General features: G+C 35.2%; 1 protein-coding gene across 2 annotated transcripts in view; it reads right to left on the reverse strand.

Moving 5' to 3' along the window:
- Positions 1 to 20,497, reverse strand: part of PAPD4 (PAP associated domain containing 4) — a 38,435-nt gene extending 17,938 nt beyond the window's left edge. The window contains exons 1-9 of one of the 2 annotated variants that reach the window (XM_010185992.1): positions 20,343 to 20,497; positions 19,589 to 19,705; positions 17,209 to 17,458; positions 16,011 to 16,125; positions 15,801 to 15,892; positions 14,927 to 14,993; positions 9,331 to 9,400; positions 5,604 to 5,680; positions 2,143 to 2,271 (exon numbers count right to left, since the gene is read on the reverse strand). In XM_010185992.1, coding sequence (XP_010184294.1) covers positions 2,143 to 2,271; positions 5,604 to 5,680; positions 9,331 to 9,400; positions 14,927 to 14,993; positions 15,801 to 15,892; positions 16,011 to 16,125; positions 17,209 to 17,458; positions 19,589 to 19,705; positions 20,343 to 20,497 — 1,072 coding nt within the window. Of the gene's footprint in view, positions 1 to 2,142; positions 2,272 to 5,603; positions 5,681 to 9,330; positions 9,401 to 14,926; positions 14,994 to 15,800; positions 15,893 to 16,010; positions 16,126 to 17,208; positions 17,459 to 19,588; positions 19,715 to 20,342 lie in introns of both variants that reach the window. The other variant, XM_010185991.1, reaches the window with a different exon arrangement.
- Between the last annotated feature and the right edge of the window lie 755 nt (positions 20,498 to 21,252).

Here is a 21,252-nt window from a genome sequence, read left to right on the forward strand (position 1 = left end):
TGACTGATCACAGTTTTGCAGGAAAAGGATTATTCAAACTCTGTTTTCCCTTCCCTAGACTGCTGTGGCAGCTGCAACAGATGACTACAGCAAATGCCCTCATGCTTGCAGGGCTGTTAACATTCTGGCAAGCCTGCACACTTTTACTTCCTTGTAACTGTTCCCTTCTGTGGGTTAATTTTATGCACAGATCAGTAATTGGCTATCCATGATTGCACAGAGCACCCCACAGAAGTCTTTAGAGTAACTGTGATACAATGAAAATAGATTTGGAGAATAAATTTGCAAGTGAAAAGGCCTGTTTCCATTAAAAGTGTAACAGTAACTATCAAATGCATATCACTGCTAAGATTATCACCAATTGCTAGGCCATGTAAAGATACTTCTCTCCTGCTTATGCTTCACCTTTGCGTAGCAATCTTCATATCCACCAGTTCCCAACACTTTCAATCTTGTATCTATTAATCACTTTGGCATTTTTAAGTTCACTGTCACTTCATCTCTTCCAAATCAAGATCTTTTGTTTATTTTTTTTTCCTGGTGTGTACTGAGGATCTACTTAGAAGTACTCAGTCACCTACGGGTGGTTCCAGAGCTGTGATAACAGACTTCACATTTGCTTTTTTTGCACAGAAACAGATAAGTCTATAGAATTCCACAACAGCAGATGAAGGTAAAAATCCATTGTCACTGGATAGATTAGCTTATGTCCTTCTGGTTTCATGAGCAGTATATTAATAACAAGCATATAGCATGGGCAAAGAATTCAGAAGTAACCCAGCCAACTGGATCCCAAATACACAAAACACCCTCCTAGGTGCTCTATTACAGATACTGTTCAGCTGAAAGCAAGTCACCAGCTTAAGCCAATTAGCCTAAAAAGCTTTCCACCATAGTACAGCGAGTGTAGCACAATCTTGAAACTAAAATAGTTGGCTATCCACTCTACAGCAAGTATCTACATGAGAGGCCAAAGAAGCCATCAGAGGAACTGAACATTGTTTCTACCTGATTTTAACAAAAAAACCAGAACAACAACAAAACTAAAGCCTACAAAACCTGACAATGAGGAAAAGTCTAAAATAAGAACCTATGTAATTTGTCCACAAACAAGATCATAAAATGTGAAGAACCAGCTGTCATTAAAACAACAAAGGTAATCAGCATGTTACAAAAATTTAAACCAAAGATGAATACAACCAGCAAAATATATAGTCTATACATGAACTGACAGGAATTAAGAAAATACTTCTATAAGCACTTGAAGAGTTCCTTACATTTCTTTGTTAAGCCAGTTATCTCCTAAAAAACAACCAAGAAACTCATACCAAGTTAAAGGTTTTCTTAAATGATTCCTTAAGTCTTAAGCAAGAATTCTAAACTACAAAGAAAATCACAAACATGGACTATTTTTAATGACAGAAACAGGGGGATAAGCTCATTTCAATCTATTCCTCAGAAACATTTGTGGACTGCATGGGTTTCTTGAATTCTCAACAGGGATCCTTAGTTTCTCAGGCAAAGGTCTCCAGCTCCATACAGATGTTTGATGTTTCAATATATTGAAGTCACAAGAGAAGATACTGCCACTGGCAGTCAGATCTCTCAACATCTAAAGGTCTTCAACATCTATCACCTTACAGAAGGGAGTAATCAGTAAAAAAACCTAATCACATGGTAGTGCATTCTTGCATATACACGTCCCACATGTTCAGTAGCTCACTCATCAGAAGACAGGTAAGTGATCCCACAGCATTTGTTATCCCCTTGAATTTTTCTTGAAGTTCCTAAATTAAAACAGACCAACCAACCAAATACCACTAAAATTGTAATGTTCAGGTTCTTCCCTTGTTAAAAGGCAATTTTTGTTAACTAGTGCTTGAGATTTTTATAATTACACAGTGTCCTACAAGTACATTGATGTATTTTTTAATTAATTTTTTAAGCTGGTAACTTTGCCTCCAGAGCAGAGGTCCACTTGTTAAAGAAAAATGCCGCACTAAGGAAACAGAGTAAATCCACTTTATTTTCAGATTTTTTTGTGTGTAAGATGACTCCTGCTGGTGTTTAACTTTAAAGAGGAAAACTACAAAAATATGAACTTAAGGGTGACAGTTTCAACATATACAAAAAAATACTTACTCTGTAGATAGTGCAAAACCATCAACACGAGACTATAGCTGTTTAAAGTACCACGACTGGCATCATTTATGTCATGAAATTTTGCCCACTTCTTAACAGCAAGTACTAATGGACGAACGCGATTCTCAACTGCAAGTAAAATAAATACATCTCAGAAAAAAGCACATTTAACTAGAGAGCAATCAATTAATATTTGTTGCTGCTTGATCAACCTGATACTCTTGTATTCTAAGGTCACCTTTTGCAACTATTTTCGAGAATTTATTTAGTTATTCCAGAACTACTATCCAGCTCAAAAATCAGAAAAAAATTTGCATTTGAAAACAGTCTTTTGAGTAGTAAGATCCACACGCATACTAGAAGAGGTATGCCAGGAAACTTGCAGAGAAGATAGAACTGGATGCATCAATGTAGCAGTGTCACATTCTACTTTTAAGTGCTCTCCAGTCAATTCAGGAAAAATTAGTACAATGAACTTGCTGCCAGGACAGACCACATCTATTTATTTTTTTATTTTTTTTTTTAATTTAGGTTAATTAAATCTTTGAGTGCAGGGAAAAGAACTCTCCTGCTTGGAGGACACAGAGCTCATTCTGAAGTTCCTCAGGATCCATGAAAGCAGTATCCCCTGCATTACAAACATTAATTTTAAATTTGCTTTGTCCTCAATAGCTTTTTATGTAGATAAGTTATTAGACACTTAACTCATTAGATCAAGACATAAGCTTTTCATGACGAAAGACAAATACAGTCATATTCGAGGTATGATCTTCTGCATTTCTAGGAAATATAGATAGCCTTATAATTAAGGTAGTAATCTGTTGTAGGGAGATGTCACTCACCACCACCTCCTAGGAACCTTGCAGCCTACTTGATTTTTCTCTGCATGGAGGCAGATCATGATCTCAGTCAAGTGCCTTAAAATGAACTAACAATGCCTTATATGTTCTGAAGTGTCTTTTCTAACCTGATATTGTGAGAAGTTCTGTATTCTGCACACAAGGACAGAAATATATCAACAGATAATTACTTCATCCAGGACAGAAGACATCTTACAACAGCACCCGCTGTGGCAAAAACAGGGTGCTGTTATTCCGAAAACCCTATCAAGCATGTGATTTTCCTTACAACTCGTTCACAGTGGTTCAGCACACATGCCCCTGTAAGTGGTACTCTACTCAGAATGAAAGTCCTAGCTCTGGAAGACCTCTTAGATGCAACAAAGCTCCTTACCACAATTGGTTTAAAAAAAATGTGACTATTAGTACACTAATTGTGAGATGCTGAAGAATTACTGTACAAACATCATATGAACACACATTAACTGAAATTACATTTTTCCATGAGAGAAAAATGCAAATAGGCTCAAATGTCAAATGGAACTTCTTTTGTGTGTGTGTCACAGTATAAAAGATCGCTTTTTAGTTGACTTTATTCAGAGATAAGGTTTTCTGTCTAATGCCTTTAATTAGTATATAACAAAGTTAATGTGCAACATGGCCACAAAACTCTTCCTGACACTGTCATCAGTCAACAAGCTATCCCCTCAAGAAAGTGCTCAGTAGTGTCATTTGCTCAAAGCTAAAAGTTCCAGCTTCTACTAACTGAAAAATAGCCACCATCAATTGTTGATTTAATTGCAGACACGCCTCCTTAGGCAAACAACTGTAACACAACAGCACAGACTTCAGTTTCTAGCTCTGTTAAATTCACCTACATCTTCTGTGGACATTCTGCTTCACTTTGCCATATCTTTGATGTTTTCCACATCATCTATCCACCAACATAGCAGGGCTGATTTCAAAAGAGGCAAGTATCCACAGAAATACCTGTGAGTTTTTTTCAAAATCATGTTCACTAAGGTAACTAGTCCCTTGTTTGCTTGAGCATCTAATTTGTTGTAATGGAATAAAGATACTCACACATCTTCCACATGAGAGGTAATTTGATCTTTTATTCCGCTATGTAGGGTGAAGCCCTTCAGCCACAAATTTAAGTGAGCAGGCTAATACTTTTATTGCTATTCACCCTAGTTGACAGAATTTACAAAAGTACGTAAAGAGACAGTCTGATAAAAGTTTCCATTTACTTTTGTTTGCATTATGTCACCTGACATTTTTCTGGGTCAAGCACAAGACAGACTTGATACAGTTCACTTATTTAGGAAGGCCTAGCACATTGAAGAGATAATCTTTCCAATCACAAGACTTCCTTAGCTACTAACTCACTCCTTGACTTCAATAAAATAATAATTATCCTTCATCAGGAGACATAAAATTAATTTTGCTAGCCATAAAAGCAGGAACCAAGGCAGAACAGAAGAAAAGGCAGGACACTAGGATCCCTACCACTGTTCTTTCACATCTGGACTTATTGTCTGCACTACAGTGGTTTGCTGAGAGGAATAAAGGAAATCTGTGGCAGAACATAGGAACAACTATATCAACACCACACTTGGTGAAGTGACTCCTCACCTGTAGCTGTAACGACAAAGAATAGTTCCCTAATGTTTTTAAGCTTGCAAGGAAATCCTTCTCCAAGCATATGCCTTCCTGGACATATGAAGAAATCACAATTAGCCAACTGATCCAGGACAAGTTGTAGACTCTCCTAGTAACAAATATTGAACACTGAAACTACTCTGACTGAAGTATTAATAAAAATTAACTCATAAAGGTAACTTCTATGAGTAACTTCCTACCCTAAATAGAAAGGAATTCCTGTATGCAAGAACTGATGAAGGTGCTAAAAGAAGAACTACAAATGGCCTAGAAGAATTAGGCTGAGGCCCACTCCTTATGTATTTATCTGTCAAAGGACATTGTGATGCTAAATAAGAAAACATTAGTTCAGTGCTGAATGCTGCTCTTATTACTTCCCCTTTAGAAGTCTGTTTCACAATCTCTCCCTAAAATGTAAACTCCTGAGAAGACACAAACCAGTTTTATTTTGGATTAGTATAAAAACTGAAGTAGTATTTCGGATTTTCCAAGGAAAAACTCAGTATCAGCATAAAGACACAGCTAGCTATCAGCCACACATCCTTTCAGTGGCTCTAAGCAAGTAAAAGAAACCTGAGATCATTCCGCTAAATAATCATTAGTATAATGATCTTGCTATCTGCAGAATACTGAAGCAGCCCTTATAGCAGGTATGTGGACCTTAATACAGAGGATCTTTGTTATCTTCTGAATATTATAATATTTAATTCAAAACATATCTAGCTGATATATCACTTTCCTCCATATATTTAGGGTGAGCAACAAGAACTTATTGTAAAGCTATCCAATGCAGCAAAATATGTGCATATATTCTGTATATATATATATACACACACACATATATACACACACACACATATATATGTAACCTAATATATTCAGCTGAATTTTAATAGTCTATCAATACCAAAATACAAAAAGCAATGTTTATAGAACTCAGAAAATACATAAAACACTTACGGTATGCATAGGTTCTCAGAAGGAATGTATTTCTTATCCCCACAACATTGTTTACATTCAAGTCAAACTCCACACAGCTATTGGGGAGGAGAAAAGAAAAATAATCAAGCAATATGGTATCCAATTTCAGAATATTTATTACTCTTAGTGACAGAGGTGGAAAAATGTAACTTTACAAATTTTCTTCAGAGCTTTGATGCTGTGATTTCTTCTCTGGTTTTGTTTATAGTACTTGAATTGCTTATACACTTCAATCCCATTGCTATAAAAATGTAACTGTTGTTTTACATAGAGAATGCATGTAGATCTAAATTTAGATCTCAAGACAACTTAAATGTATCAAATATGTTTTGGCTTTTTAACAGATTTTTTTAGACTTGCACTACATGATTTACTGTGGACAACTTTTTACACCAGGATGGACTCTCTGAGGTATAAGTTCAGGAAATCATACCAATGAACTGAGAAGGAGGATTGCAAGAAGTCAAAAGGTAAGAACCTCTGTTCTGCAATGATGGCCAGAGATAATCAGCAAGCACTTTGAAATTAAAAGTGTTCATTAGGTAGCATTGCACATTTTGTGATAAAACAGTTTTAATAGCTGTTTCATGCTGTTAACAGCAAATAAGAACAAGCAAACAACCACTACTTGCTTTATTTATATCACGCCCCATCCCAAAGTTTGAATTTCACACTGCACATAGAGCTTAAGTACTCACAGTACTCAAGAAACAATATTAAATTCACAGGCAGTAAGCTACAGCAACAGTAATTCACAACAAGAAGAACCTATCATTGACAAAGTACCAGCTATCTGCAATATACAGCTATTTTCATTTTATATATCCAAGTCTTATTTACATAGCATTGTTTGCCTGAATATTCCTTTGGATCTTCTTGCATTATTGTAACGGGAACCTCAACTTTATTAAACTGGATAAAACATTAATTTGAGGCCCACAAAAGGTTTTTGACATCATTAATGACATCAAAACATTCTTTGCATCGAAAAAAATTATATTATTTAAAACCTGAATTAGTATCAGGCATGACTTTTTAGATGTTTTAAGAGCATAGTACATAACAGTACAGCAAATAAACAAGCTTGAGCTACTGCTTGAGAGTTGTAAAAATATGCATGAACACCAGTAACAATATTAGTTGTATGTGCAAATATAATAAATAAATACTTCACACTGCATGTGTAGTTCCAATTAACCACAATTGACAAGATTACTATTTACCAGATGCCAGTTAAGCAAGTTCTATTGCAATTATCTTTGTATTTTAATATGCACATTTAATAGATGTTGCAATTATTGCAAATGAAAAAGTTTTTCTACCGCTGGGACTCAAGTTCTACTAAAAGTACAAAAGGAGAGGAAAAGAGTCAACTGCATATCAAATGTAGCAGAAGATGAAGGTTTTGCATTCTCTGTAGTATAGATAATCTTGTTAATTAATCAAAGTCTTGTTTGGCAGCAGAGCCAGTACTGAAATTATTTCCTTGGAAATAGATATAGATAATATATCTAAAGAATAGATAATATAGGTAATAAATCTGAGTGCAATGGATCTTATCTTCCCTTACTGCTAAAAAGCTCTTTAAGATGAAGGAGAACAAACAAACTGAATGTTTAGGTATATATAGACCATTGGTACACATTAGAATCCAGATGCAGAGATACAACCCATTGAATTCTACCATCTTCTCCCAGCAGCTAGGCAGCAAACTGGCTTTCACAGGAAGCTTGTCATGTTTAGTTTCTGGTTTTCACTAAAACAAACTTAGTGCCCTGGGTACAGAATAGCCAATCAATTTTTCAAGACCTCTGTGTAAAAATGAATGAGTCTACATGTATATGTATAAGCCTACCAAAGACAAGGGCCACTAAGAGACTGGAAAGAGACAAATGCTTAAATAAAAAGCCAGGACATAGGTGGAGGTGACAGGTTACATAAGAAAAAAAATAAAAATAAAATAAAACACAATACTCCAAAGAAACTCCTCAACTCAAAGTCATTATATTCCCCTCTGTTCCCTTCTTCCAGACAAACACAGGAAACCAGATGGTGAACAGTACTGTTTTTTCTCTGAAAAATGTAATAGGCAGCTTCTAGTCTAAGAAGTTTATACTTCGATTTAGTAGGAAATAAAGAATTCTTTAAATTCTGTATGTAAGGTATATGACTATTACAGTTTTTCTGCAAGTGACCATGGTATGGAATCTAAGTGCTTACAAAAAGACTTCAATCTTCTCACATAATCACTTCCATACTTGAAGTTTCTTTTTAAAGGTTATTTTCTGATTTTAAGTGGGAAAAACATCCTTGCTATAATCCTATTATTTATTAAATATTTGTACCAGAAATTTACCATTTCCTGCAGCTATGATAAGACTAGCATTGTTATATGTAGTTGAGCCATATAACCCCAATTTTAGCTTGACAAGTTTAACACCTTCAGAAAGCATAGAAGAAACAGCCTTCTGTACTATTTGAGGATAAAGTTATTACATAAAAATTATTCAGATTTTTAAAATGTAGGGAAGTATACAGATTAGGTGTAAATGAAAAAAAGTATAAAGCAAAAACCCTAACGTGATATATAATCTCAGATGCAAGAAAAGCATAAATGGATGAAATGTATTAGTTCAAATTAATAGAATCATAATTTGTGAACATGACAGATTCAGTTTTATCACAGCAGGGTTTCTGCCCTTATAAAGGTATACTGTGACAAAAGCACATTGTGATATGCTTTTATACAGGCCAGAGAAGTGGACTAATTTGTTTTTAAAAGAGAAAGTTGCAGAATTTTAGAAGTATACAGGCAGGATAAACCAGTTAGATACAAGAGAGTTTTTCAAACTCCTATTTTCAAAGAATAGTCAAACCATATTGTTACCTTAAGGTGATACTCATAAGTTTTACAATACTTAAAAAAAGTTTACAAACCATAAAAAAGATTTGAACATCACTCAAACTGTCTACCAATTTGAGTGCCTCTATCACATGCTTATCACACACAATAAGAAATCTTTCTCTGTCCTAACATCCCTTTTGATTATTCCTTTTCTTGTCTTTGTAATGAAGATACAACAAATACAATAATATACAATACATTCACTTCTTTCCAGTTCCTTCCCCCTTTTAAAAGGCCATAAAATTAGTACCGAACACCGAATAGAACATGCAATGCTACTTTGTTAAAGACAGCATACCTCCCTAGAAGACAGAATATACACTTCTAAAATGAACACTTTTTTAAAAATCAAGAAAACAACACAATAACAACAAACTAAAATTTGATTTAGTTTTGTTTGTATAGTGTAAACACTGAATTAGTCCTTCAGAAGCTCAATATTTATGTTTGAACAGCAAGCAAAATTACCTTTCACAACAGTTTTCTTCCCACAGCTATTTTTCTGTCATGAACTGTTTCCCAGCTGGAGTCCAGTATGTACAAATAACCCATAGAAATAAGTACTGCTACTAATTCACATCACAGAAACTAAACAGTATCTCAACCATAAGAGGTGTTTCGGCCATCAAGGAAGTAAGCTGACTGTCACTCCAAGCTAGCTTGTACAAATATGCAAAACAACTATAGTACAACACCAACAAAGCATTACTTCAGTGGGACTACTTTATATATACATATGTACATATATAAAATACTCTCCTGCATTAGAATCTAAAAAATTATGTTGAACAGAATACTTGCCTGACTTTATCCCTGAACTTCACTATTGGCACCTTTGCTCGAATCAGCTGAGGTCGCTCAATGTAGCTTGCTAAAAGGGAGAAAAATATGAAATTAGGTTTTACGAAAGATGCTGATCTTAAAAAATATTCTGAAGTGGATTTGCATTGACTAACTTATAGTAAACAGTAGCTTAAGTTCAGCAAAAATATTCTCAGAAGCATTATGCTAAAGTAAATAACCTTTAGCAACTGCAGCAAAAACTCAATCTAGAAAAGTCTGTGGGAAAAACTGCACTAAACATTACAGAAAAACACTAGTACAAGATTTTTCTGTGGGAATTATATTCAAGAAAAGTTAACTTAAGGAATACAGTTCTACAAATGCTTTCACTGGGCAGTACTTGTACTAGAAATCCTGAATAGTTGTAACTAAGTTTCAAAAAAAGGTATCAAGAACATACCCATCCAGGATGGTCAGACACTTAATCTCTGCACTACATTGCAGCAATGGGCACATGATCAGCCACATACTTTTTAATTGTGTCTAGTTTGCTTACAGTTGAAATTACGCATTTCACTGATAAGAGTACTAAGCATAACTTGTGTCTTCATTATGCCCTGATTATGCTTAAACTTCCCTTAAGAACTGCTTCCTTGACTGATAAAAGTACACACTAAGAAATGCATTTCCTATTGAATTGTTACTGAAAACAGAACAACAATTTCCATCAAAGATGGGATAAGCCTTATTGGCCATTTGTCTTAACGGTGATAGGACACGCAATACACAATCACAGGACTGCACCTCAGGTGATTATCCACACAGTACAGACACCCAGGCTCAATGCCAAACCATCCACACCTCAGCCAGGCTTATACAGTGCCACCAAATGTACTTTCACACTCAACTCCCAAAAACTGCTGTGTCAGTCATATTACCTGCAATTTCCCTATTCTTGACAATATCTCAGGCTATATTTAGCAGTTGCCCATAATCTTGAATGAGAAATGTGCCCAAGAAAGTAATGGAAAAGACAAAAAAAAAAAAGGAGAGTCTGTAGGTTACATGATACAAATTTGGGCAAAAGGCACAATTTTAGTCATTTATTTTCTTGCAAAATCTAGGACTACTTGAATTTGCACCTATCATAATTTGCACCTTGCTTCTATAAGTTAACCTCAAATTAACATAAGTATGACAAATCTAGAAGTAATACAGACTACAAATAACCTTAAATAAAAGATTATCTTCATGGAGGGAAAGTGGTGGGGAAGAAGTATTTCTATGAGTTCAGATAGCAACCTTGATTAAAAAGTGTCATCTCCGTTGCATCTGGATGACAACTTCAGCTTTGGTAAAAGCCTGCTGTGAAATATCCAATTAAAGCAAATTTTCTTTTTTTTCCTTTTTGATACTTTCTGAAAGCATTTAATAGACACATGCATTTATACAGATTTGACCTGAGGTAATCCTTTACCTGGATTTGAATGCATTGTATGATCCTAAGCAACACACAGACTGACACTCAGAAAAGAGAAAAACTTACTAACTTACTGATTTTAAAGGAAGAATCTTACAGAACTCCAATCCATGTTCACTGAATGTACAATGTGGTACAACTTACACAAGCATCCCCTCTTTCTAGCTGCTCCCACAGACACATCCAAGCATCCCTCCTCCAACATTCCAGAAGCTCAAAGTGAAGCTATAAAGTGTGTAGAGTTGTCTGCCCCCTTTCCTTTCACTACCAAATTTAAGACAAATATGCCTAATACATTAGTATATGGTAGGCAACAGTGGGTACTTATATGTGCACCAGAGCAATTCAACTTTCCTCACTATGACCTTTCTCAAGTGCCCTTCAGAAGTTAAATGAACTCATTCTAGTGGGAATCCACTTCCAAACACATCCTAGTCTGCAAATTAGTTGGCTAAGAAAAATTTTAAAATCTCAAAACATAATCCCAATCTCTTTCTCAGCAAAGAGGATGATAGAAGGCAGTAACTCGCTGCTGGTACCCTCTTTCTTGGCTGACACCAACAACACTCATAGGAGAATCTCTGTTGTCCATTAGATTGTCATCTATACAAGGAAAGTATCAGACACAAACACAGCATGTGAAATTCTGATGTACATACAGGTTAAGTGCCTTAGCAAACTAGCTATCTGACCTTGCACATGTGACTATTTTGACTACACCAAAATAAACATAAGAATCCCACATAATTGCTCCACCTCAGCTGTAGTGAAAAAAGAGTATAACCATTTCAAAGCAAACTAAACACTGTTTCATAAACAACTTATTAATGCAAATTTTCAGATTAAACATCTTAAGACTTTCTTTTCTTCTACACAATAAAAGATTAAGTGATTGTGCAAAATATTAATCTCAAATACGTTATATATCAAAAAGGTCTGGCATCCTGCACATGTACCCTGCTCTCATAGATAGGGTTGTACTGTAGAAAGAGAAACTAGGCAACACAGGAGTCTGAATCCAGAGTCATGAAGACTCCAGGAGAGTACAACACAGCACAGGATGAATTAATTGTTGACGTCTGGAATTCGTGTACTCAGCAGCACAGCCCTTCAAGGTCATTCACTTGAGTTCAAATTCCCTTGCTTGTCCTAGGTGTAGCACGTTCCCCACTAGACAACTGTAAGGCAGATTCCACTCTGACATCCTAGTCTCAGCACTACTGCACCTCTTAGTTATATAAAGAGAAAATGAGCTCTTCATTCTTATTCAGAGAGTAAACATCAGTCAACCCAGTTGTTTTTCCAAATGAATCCTGCCTAGACAAATCTGAAGAGATTAAATCAGTTTAGCATTTACTCTCAGTGGTTTGGATTATGATCTCTTCAATACATTGTAACAGTTATCACCCCACATTCAAATTTCACATTTCAAAAAGACACTGCCTTGTGCTTACAGTCTGGGAATGTTAGCTAATACTGTAAAAAAACAAACAAAAAGCCAAACCAACCAACCAACCAAAAACACAAAAAATGTGCAGGTAGCTGAACAAGTCAAGAAGTTACATGTACTGTGTTAGTCTTTGAAACAGATGATATATTACTGCTACCCTTTTATCTCTCTACTCCAGAAGAAACAAAATACACACCTTTAAGACTAACACATCCCACAATTAGTGAATAAATATTAGAAGCTTTTTCCTACTCTGTGACTAGACTATTAAAAAAAAGAACATCTTCATTTCAGTCAGTATTCTAGATGCAGAATGACAACACAGAAAAGCATCTGCTCTAAGACTTTAAATCTGATCGGCTCAAATTCCTTGCTCACACTTGTTGCTGAACTGAAATGAGCTGGAACAGGGTTTAAAATGCTCTAGAACATCACCTATGTCACGAATCTCCTAATTTTTTTGTCCTTTAACTCTTTCACAAAACCAGGCCAAGAACTCTGTTTAAATAGTATCTTATCTTTCCTCCTCCTTTCTTCTCTTACATCTTGACACATACTTTATTAGCTTTCATGTTTGCCCCAAACTATGTTTATTTCAATTCTCTTGTGTGAAACAAGGAACAGGTCTAATGACAGCTCACACACTTGTTGAGAATACACTAAGTTCTCAAGTTGAATCAATCCCCAAAGGAGTTACAACTTCTGTAGGCTTTTTCTTTAAGTGTACATACTTAATCATAAAGGACAGGATCTACAAGCAGCAGTTGACTTCTGAAGAGTGGAAAATCACTTAAGCTGGAGTTCTATTAAAAAAAGAACTTAGCAGCCAATCTGGAGCTGAAAATGAAGAGCTGTTTCTAAGCATGTAAACCTGACTCCACAAACTCACAGGAGTGCCAGCAGGACAGCACTGAAGCACATACTGCTAAGACTGTTTCCCCAGAGGCAAAGAAAAAGCATATAGCTTCTGAAGTCTAGCCTAGGGGAACTTCCTCCCCACTCCCAACCAAAACCAAGCCATGAGCTATTTTGAAATTACGGATGACAGCAGTTATATTTGCCTATAAGCTTTAATCAAAATAACCTGACAACACCTTTGTTTCAGAAGTATTGAACTTTAGCACAGTTGAGCTACAGTTTGTAAGTTAATTAAATCCAAATGGAAAGACCCATATGGCAAAGCCTTTTCATTTTGAATCAGGTAAGCATTTTCAAACAATTTGTGTCTGTCAGTTCTGTCCACAGGACATCCATACACAGATACAAGGACAGATGGCTGGGTATAGGAATTCACGCCCACAGTGATGTTAGGATGATGACAGTGTGATCTAAGAGGCCTTGCATAGCAAAGAGAGATGTACTTTAGGTATGTAAGCAGGACTGACAGGAGCAGTAATATCAGCAGTGTTCTGTCCTACCTCACCTTCCAAAGAATGTTTTGATTAAATGAAGTTGACCAAAGGTACTTGCAAGATAACAGAATTTGGAAAGCATCAAAAATGAGCAATGGCACAAATGAAAACCTTCAGGGATTGCTCCTACATGATCATCATGCCTTTCTGCTACTCTTATTCCCTGGCAAACAATCTTGATTTTGGCTAAAGCTCTGTCACAGAAGACAATCTCTTGAAAAAAACCAGAGTGATTCTTTATTTAGATGCTCCTTTCTGATCCCTAAAACCTCAACTATTATATCACCGTGCTTCTCAGAAAGCACTGGAACAACCTGCATACTAGGCAAACCCAGACTAAGTTCATAAGACACTGTATGCAAACATCAATATACAATAGTAATAAGCTATTAAATACCAGATGACTATTCTGCAATGGATCTAGCAAGCCTCCCTTCAAATGAGTTGTTGCAATCAGGGTATGCATACTTGCCAATGAAGAAATTTCGAAATCTGCATTTAAGTTTATGGTTTGTTCCTTTTACCATTGCAGCATTGTTCAGAACAACAATATAAAGAGTGGCACCAAAGAATGTGTCACAAGTCTGAGAAGTAGGGGAACACAGTCATTTATACCAACAAATGATAGGGTCTTTTATAATTCAGTGGATGGTACAAAAGCCTCTTTGAAGTAGGAGGCTTTCACATTTAAGTCAAGAACTGCCCATGTGAATTCGCCCTCTGAAAGGAGTGTAAACAATAATAAGAACTATGAATTGACCCGTTTCTCCTGTACATGCTGCTGTCGACATTTAATATTTTCTTCACTAGGCACCTAAGTTAATTATTTCACTGACATCAAGGCCCTCCCCCAAGAAAATTCAATTCTGCAGAGTCTACTGTGAGTGACATCTTATTTTAAAAATTCTTAGAGTACTGCACCCAGGAAGGCACTGCAATCTAGAAGAGTAGTAAGATTTCACTAGCAGAGATTTCTCAAACAGAAATTTACTTACCTCCCACCCCCAATTGTGGTCCACAATCTGAAAGTCATCTCAGATGCTACCTGTTCTTGAAGTCTACTAGTTTGCAAGGCAACTGTTATACTTTTCTAATCACTACCCATCAGCACCAAGATAAGTAACATTACTAAGTACTTATGGCTTTTCTCCAAACAATACTGCAATTAGGAGCTAGACAAGATGCAGTTACATAAATTGGTTTCAAATGTGCATTGATACTTCTTCCAAAACTGTCAATAATCTTACCACCTCACTGTAGCCAAGAACTTACAAAGTTTAGTACTGAAGTGTTTTTGGACTAAGCTGAGTATATGTCTTGCTTCAGTCTTCTGATTTACCTGAAATATGATATTAAAATTAAACAAAGATGTTGGTTATCTCTCATTTAGATGTTCCAAGTAAGCATGCTTTATTTTTCAAATAAAATTAATTCTCAGAATAACACATGAACATGCATACCATTACATTCCACAGACTACATATACATTTAGCGCTGCAAAAGCTAGACAGAACAATTCATATTCAAATGCAAACTATCAGTCAGAAATCAAAACTTGATGAAAACCTAGCCCCACTTAGACAAAAACGTTCTTTCCTTCCTTTTCAATATTGCTTCAATTCTTTCAAAATTATGCTCTATTTAGATTTCTTTTTTGTTACATCTTTTCTTCCAACCTACATTCTATTCAAACATTTTCTCTCACCAAAAATACTGAAAATATTTTGCATATCAAATTCCTTCTTAGACCTACTCACTAAATTTAGTGGTTATGAACCTAAATAATGAAATTTTTAAAATGTACTTACTGAAAGTATTTCCTGCATCTAAAATGGGTTAAGAGTTCTCTAAACAATTTTCTTCATTATTCTAGGCAGTTTACCTATTTTTTATTGTGCTTTTTCACTTATGGAGTGAAGGTAACACTTATTTTCTCATTTTCTTGTTGGGTTAAATAGTTTATAGGGTTAAATGAATATTTGTAATATTATTTGGCCCACAGTTCATAGCTATTATGAGTCAAAAACATGTTATTAAATTAAAATGATTTGACCATTTTTTTCTCATTTTAGAATCTAGCCTTCAAAAAGCACATACATTTTAAAAACAGACTTTGTTTTAACTATATACATTTTAAATAACTTACTGGTTCTTCTTTAATCACCAGGCACAAATCACCATCACTGGTGCGAGTGCCAAACCCATTCAGTGTGGACCCAACCAAAAAGAGTTTGCTCTCTGTAACAGAAGAATCACAGAACAAAAAATGATGTGACGCATCAGTTTAAGAGGAAGGAAGTACTGCAAATCCGAATAACATTCAAACTGATCTTAAGCAATCAAATTCAAAACGCACCTGGAAAAATTTGCTGAATTTCTCGCTCAAGTTCTGTTCTGCAGAGCTCTTTTCTGCTCAAATCAGAGGTCTGCTGCTGACATACTTGAAATAACTCCAAAATCTGCTGACTTAACTTGACATACACATTCAAAAAAGTAAAGATACACAGAAGTGAACATTCTTTCCTACCAGAGATGTAATTACATGAAACACAGAAGACTGCATTAAGAGAAAAAAATCCAGCATCATTCCATTGTCTAGAATTCTACCACACTGGAATCCATATTGAACAACTCCCACAAAGAAATTTCTGCCAAGTTTTTAAATTTAAATTTGTTCAATCTGTTATAAAATGTCTATTCACAGTAATTTCTGCCTCATCAGTATCTGAAGCCTTTCAGGGAATAAGCAGTGAAAGACCAGAGATATCTTCAGCTGACTTTTAATGTCAGCGGTTTGCCTAACATTAACAGGGAGAAAAATAAATATTAGAACTGACTGAAGTTAGCTTTCTTTTTTATTTTTATCCCACACAAACTATTTAGAAACTAGTCAGATCTTTGGTGGAAGAAAGTATTAACTGTTTCTTTCACAACATCATTATGTGTTGCAGTCAACAGGCATGTTTATACCAATAAAATCTTCTGTGATGTTGGTGCAGATAAAGTATGATGACTGATTAGTCACACGCTTTTTTTTTTAATTAAAAAAAAGAACAAAAAACACAGTTCAAACTCTGTCCACCTAAAGAAGACATCCTCTTCTATATTCCGTAAGAGCTAGGATAGTAACTATTATCTCCATCTGGAGAGACAGAGGACATCTTTACAGGCCCAATACTTTATTTATTCAGAATGGGCTTCTCTTACACTACTAGGGTGTTGGGTTTTTATCCTATCAGGACAATCCTCACTCCTAATCATGTGACAACTGGACCATTCCTTCAATTTCTGCTTCCTGAAGAAGACATGTAGGTTTCCTGACGTTAAGTATGGAAACCAAACAACACCCCTATGTCCCCAAATTGCTCCAAACACACAATGTAGGACCACAGTGGCAGCTACATTTATTGATATTCCTTCTAATGATAGTTCAACAACAGAAACCTCATGACACTGCCAAAGAACCCTGCAGATATTTTTGTGGCCTGCACAGCACCTGTGAACCCTGCCTACTCAGAAGGCAGATGTAAAGCAAACACATTGAAAGCTAGTACCTTATCTTTGGCCACAGGGAGCCTCATGTATCTAGGGTCTGGAAACAAAGTATCTTGCAACAGGGGGTCATATTCAGTTGTATCTGGCATGTAACAGGACCCAAACAGTGGAGAGGAAAGTGTTCTTGGAAAGGAGTATCTACGTTCTTCTGGTAAAGGCACTGCTTGGTTAACTACAATTCTTTCAAAATGATGTGAACGAAACCGCTGCCGTTTGGCAGCATGTGGAATAATTTCTTCACTTAGTCTCCTAAAAAACAGAAACAAAAAAAACAAACAGCAGAGACACAGTAATTCCTCTAGTTTGCAAGCTCCAACCTATGATTGTAAGACAGTTGCTACAAAGTACAAATATCAATGGTTAATGTGACTATTTCACTAAAAGCAAATACTCTACAAAGTAAAAGGCACGCCCATCCTAGTTATTAGGTGAAATAAACTTCGAAAGGGAAAAGAGAACACACAACTGCAAAAGCACAGCTACCCTTGAAGAGAATAGATGCAACTGCTTTACAAGAGTGTCTGTATTAACCAATCAAAACCTAAATGGCAAGTTCAGTGAAGCAGGACAGCTTGGAAAGCTGGTCATATTAGTTTGGTAGCAAGATTTTATTTTTTTTTTTTTTTTTTTTACCAGGGCACTTTTAAATTAAAGTACAGTGAGTTTTGTGAGTTTTGAATATCCAGTGATGACTAAAATAAACTCAGTAGTGGGTAGGGGAGAAAAAACCTTATCACAATAGCCCTTTAAAAATGTTGCATTTGCTGTGTCTTAGATTGTACGGACAGTAAACTGTGTCATCTGGACAAAAAAGAAACACTATTCATTTGTCAAGTTGAATTAATTATTATTAAGCTACACAGGTCATAGACCTAATGCCTCATTTTCAAACACTAGTCTGTATCTCCTCATTAAGTCATTTGTCACAGGAATTCAAATACATTTGCAGAGATACAGTGATCTTACAGACAGCCTCTTGGCATCTGAACTCTTCATTTAGAAACTGTACTGAAAGCTGACCAGTGGCTGAATACCATGGTCCATTCACAGTAAAGATTAATAGAGGACATTAACATTTTGTTTGTACATCGGTTAACTAGCACGGGGGTACTCACATTTTTTTAATTAAAGATCATGAAACCAAATGTTCATATGTATCAATGATTAACTATTAGTAAAAATGCAGTAGTTTCTTGTAGTCAGAATAGCTGGCATCAAGATAGTTTGGGGACCTGGACAAATGGTATTATTAAAGATAAAACTGAACTAAAGAGACCTCAAGTTATCATTTCAGTTTTCACGTACGAAACTAGTTTTGAGAACATTACCTATCTGCCATCTTAAAGGAACTCTTAATGTGAGATTAAATCAAAACATAATGCTGTTTTAGACTATTTTGACTGAGAAGAATTTGCATGAGCTCACGTTCAGTAAAAGTACTGAAAGAAGAGTCAACTCAAGATCTAAAGATTGACTAGCTGACTGCAAATCTCCTAACACAGCACAGTACCAGGATCTTCTTTAGTTCATGTGATAGTTGTATCCTCAACTATAACTTAACATATATTCAATCTGCAGAATCTCTTAAATCTGCAGAAGAAATAGCATACAGGAAATACTTTTGAAGACATTATATGAAGCTTCCTCCCTATCAGATGATTCACAGAACTATTACAAACACATATCAACTACTATTTCTGAACTGATAAGTAATGATTTTTTTCTAGAATGTTAAAAGGAAATAAAACCATACATTCATCTGAAATTTCTCTTCCTGTTGCAACTAAAGTAACAAAGGATGTTATATCAATTGAAGTATGTTTAGGTTTTTGAAAAGTGGAAAAAACTATGCTTCCATAAAATGCTGCTTAAAAAAAGCACTTGCATATGACTGAATTTAGCACTTTGTATTTGAAAAATAAATAATCACATAAGAAAATCAGAAGAAACGTCTAGTGTGTCATCAGAAAAGCATCACAATTTCCATAAACCATTGAGGGCAGTCTCACTCTTAACTTGACAAATTAACAGGAAAAAAACACACTCAATTTATTGACATAAACCCTCTTTTAGTCAAGAACACACAGACTATGATCTATTATAGTATTAAAATAAAACACATAAATCAGTTCTGTAAGGCTACAGCTGTTAGAAGAGAAAAACTATACATACTAAGTCACTTATACATACTGAGTACTAAAATTCTCAGAAGCAGGTACATGAACACTTTAAAAGAGCCATGAAATGGCCCATTTCATCAAAAAAGATCTTATTCAGTACTGCAATTTCTAACAAAATTCAAGTTGCACAAGAAATTAGTATAGGATAAGCTTCACCACGGGTACATTACAACCAGAATTAATCACACAAAGAACTTACTTTGTTCCTTGGAATGATGTGGGGGCATCAGATGTATGTACTGGACTGCCATTTCCAAAAGTTGATGGCTGTGGTGTAGCAGCTGGAGTAGCTGCACTGTTCCCACTTGGAAGAGTCCTGGAAAGACTACAATGCATAACTATTACTCATATGATAACCAAGATGCTTTTTATGGGTTGATAGTTTTTCTTAAGTTAATATTAAACTCTGCTAGTTCTGTCATTTTCTTCTCAGAAGCAACACATATGTCTTTTCTATTCAAAATGGAGAGATATTTCAGTATATATTTTTCATTTAAAAAAATAGAAGATAGTCATTCTTTGCAGCACATGTGTAAGCAGAGGCTAGCAAACACCATAACTTAACATAATGTTAAATTTAAGAGTCTAAAAGACACTATGGTGTATTCAAATCTAGCCCAAAGAATAAATGTTTCTTCCCCTTCTCATATCCTCCCTGTTTTCCTCAGTATACAAATAAAACTGAAGATCTTTAAAACTGAACTGTGGATTATTAACAGTGCAATATCATCTCACGCATCATGCACAATGCAGGAGAACATTAAAACTTGCAGGTCTCCAACGGAAATGATAAAGCCCTTTTTACACATGACACTTTCCTATTTTTTTAAAGTTTAATGCAATTTAATATTAGAAACAGTGAAAAACATTCTCCATCAACAGAAATACCTCCTTCAAAATACAGTTAACTCTTTTTCTACCCAATCCCCACTATCAAATCTTACTGTACTTACACTGCATTCTGTAAATGAAACTGGGCATCATTAATCTGCTGCTGAGAGAGAAGAGTAGGTGGTTTATTTCGAGTAAGCCTATTGGAGAAATTACTCTTTCGTTGACATCTTGGAGGGAAGGGTGGGCAGCCCAGATTGGAAGAATTTGGGAACATGTTCAACATGTATCCTTTTTCCTGCATTAAAAACAAGAAAAAGAAAGGAAGCAAAATTAGGCAACAAGAAATACTAGTTACCTTTTAAACTCTTGGTTTAAAATTTCAAATTATCTATAATATATTTCTAGGAATTGCTTAAAAGAATTGTGATTGTAGGCCAGTTTTCTCTCCTTTCAGGACAAGACACTAAATAAAAATAGTCTATATTCCTGAGTTCCACAACTACTACTTACTTTATTTACGTTTAAATGTGAATTTTTATTTCTTCTCCTCCATTTTAAGTTTAGTTTTATAAAAATTGCATGACACAAGACATAAGAAACATATTCCCCTGTAACATGTTACTTTTCCCTGAGATGAAAACTCTTATTTCCAGCATTCCACAATGGGGTTAACAATATATAGGAAGAAACACTTAACTATGCCATAAGAACATGATGATGCAGCTGATCATGAACTATAAGTAATTTATTCTTTTCATGACATGATATGCAAAGAAGCAGCCAAATTATGACAGCAATTGGAAAGTAATCTACCCATGCTTTAAGAACATCCTATATATAGTGTTATTTTATGTTTATGCTTACTGAATTAATTATGTGATAGAAAAATGTATGTTTACTATCTTTTAAATTTAAAATTTATTCTGGCACAACTGGCTGTTGTTTGATCTTGTATCATTATATTTGTTACACAGTAGCAGAAAGGTTGGATGAAAAAAAATTCTTCACCTCTACAATAGGTCAAACTGT

Source organism: Mesitornis unicolor, unplaced genomic scaffold, assembly GCF_000695765.1.
Source record: "Mesitornis unicolor isolate BGI_N332 unplaced genomic scaffold, ASM69576v1 scaffold17976, whole genome shotgun sequence".
NCBI lineage: Eukaryota > Metazoa > Chordata > Aves > Mesitornithiformes > Mesitornithidae > Mesitornis > Mesitornis unicolor.